Below are 811 nucleotides of genomic sequence, written 5' to 3'. Positions count from 1 at the left end.
GTTAAAAAAACACAACTGAACAAACCCCACAAAGAACAAGTCTTAGCAACCGTGATTATTAATGGAACATCCATGAACAGTATTAGTATAGCTGCGATGGCCATCATTGTCTTGATGTCCTGTTTGGGGGAACCCAGAAGGCACCTGGCTGGCCCCTCTCGGACACAGATGAACGGGCGAGGGAGACTTTGGGTCCGACCCAGGCAGGCCGTTCCTTATTTGTCGTTCCTTCTTTTATCTCCCTCTCAGCCTTTGCCTCCCATGGAGTGGAATGCGCCAGAGGTCAAATACCACGTGCAGTGGCGCCCATTGAACGAGCCAAACTGGAACAAGGCTGAAGTCGCAGGGCCCCCAGTGGTGGTGACGGATACCGAGACCTTCTCCCCCTACCTCATCAAGGTGCAGGCCCTCAATCAGTTTGGCGGCGGACCCGAACCGGAAGTCGTCAAGGGCTACTCAGGGGAAGCCAGTGAGTAAGGAGGCTGGGGTTGGGGCCTCTGGCAGGAGTCAGAGGAGGGGGGGGTCATGGAATGCAGCAAGTTGAGTTGGACGAGGGGTCCCCAACGTGGTGCCTGTGGGCGCTGTGGAACCTATTGACACCCTTCCTGGCCCCCATGAAGTGTTTTTGGAAAGTGGGTGGGGCTGTCGGCCAGCAAGGCTTCTGTTTGGCTACTGGGTATTTGATTGGTTATGAAGATTTAAAAAAAAAATGTTGTTCTGGCAGCAGCTGTCCACACAGCACGATGATCTTTGCTGTGAGGCTGAAAGTGAGCAGCTATTTAGGGAGAGCCAGTTTGGTGTAGTGGTTCAG

The 811-nt window shown here is 53.6% G+C and overlaps 1 protein-coding gene across 1 annotated transcript in view; it reads left to right on the top strand.

Annotated features, from left to right (window-relative positions):
• Positions 1-811, top strand: part of LOC107111386 (neural cell adhesion molecule L1-like) — a gene marked incomplete at its 3' end in the record, with an annotated part of 97,915 nt that overhangs the window by 91,366 nt on the left and 5,738 nt on the right. Inside the window, exon 19 of the mRNA XM_015412352.1 lies at positions 250-469. Within this exon, the coding sequence (XP_015267838.1) occupies positions 250-469 (220 nt within the window). The remainder of the gene's footprint in view (positions 1-249; positions 470-811) is intronic.

The sequence above is a fragment of the Gekko japonicus genome, unplaced genomic scaffold (assembly GCF_001447785.1).
Source record: "Gekko japonicus isolate JY-2015 unplaced genomic scaffold, Gekko_japonicus_V1.1 scaffold4159, whole genome shotgun sequence".
Taxonomy (NCBI): Eukaryota; Metazoa; Chordata; class Lepidosauria; order Squamata; family Gekkonidae; genus Gekko; species Gekko japonicus.
The sequence above is the reverse complement of the archived record's forward strand: the minus strand, read 5'-3'. Positions and strand labels throughout refer to the sequence as shown.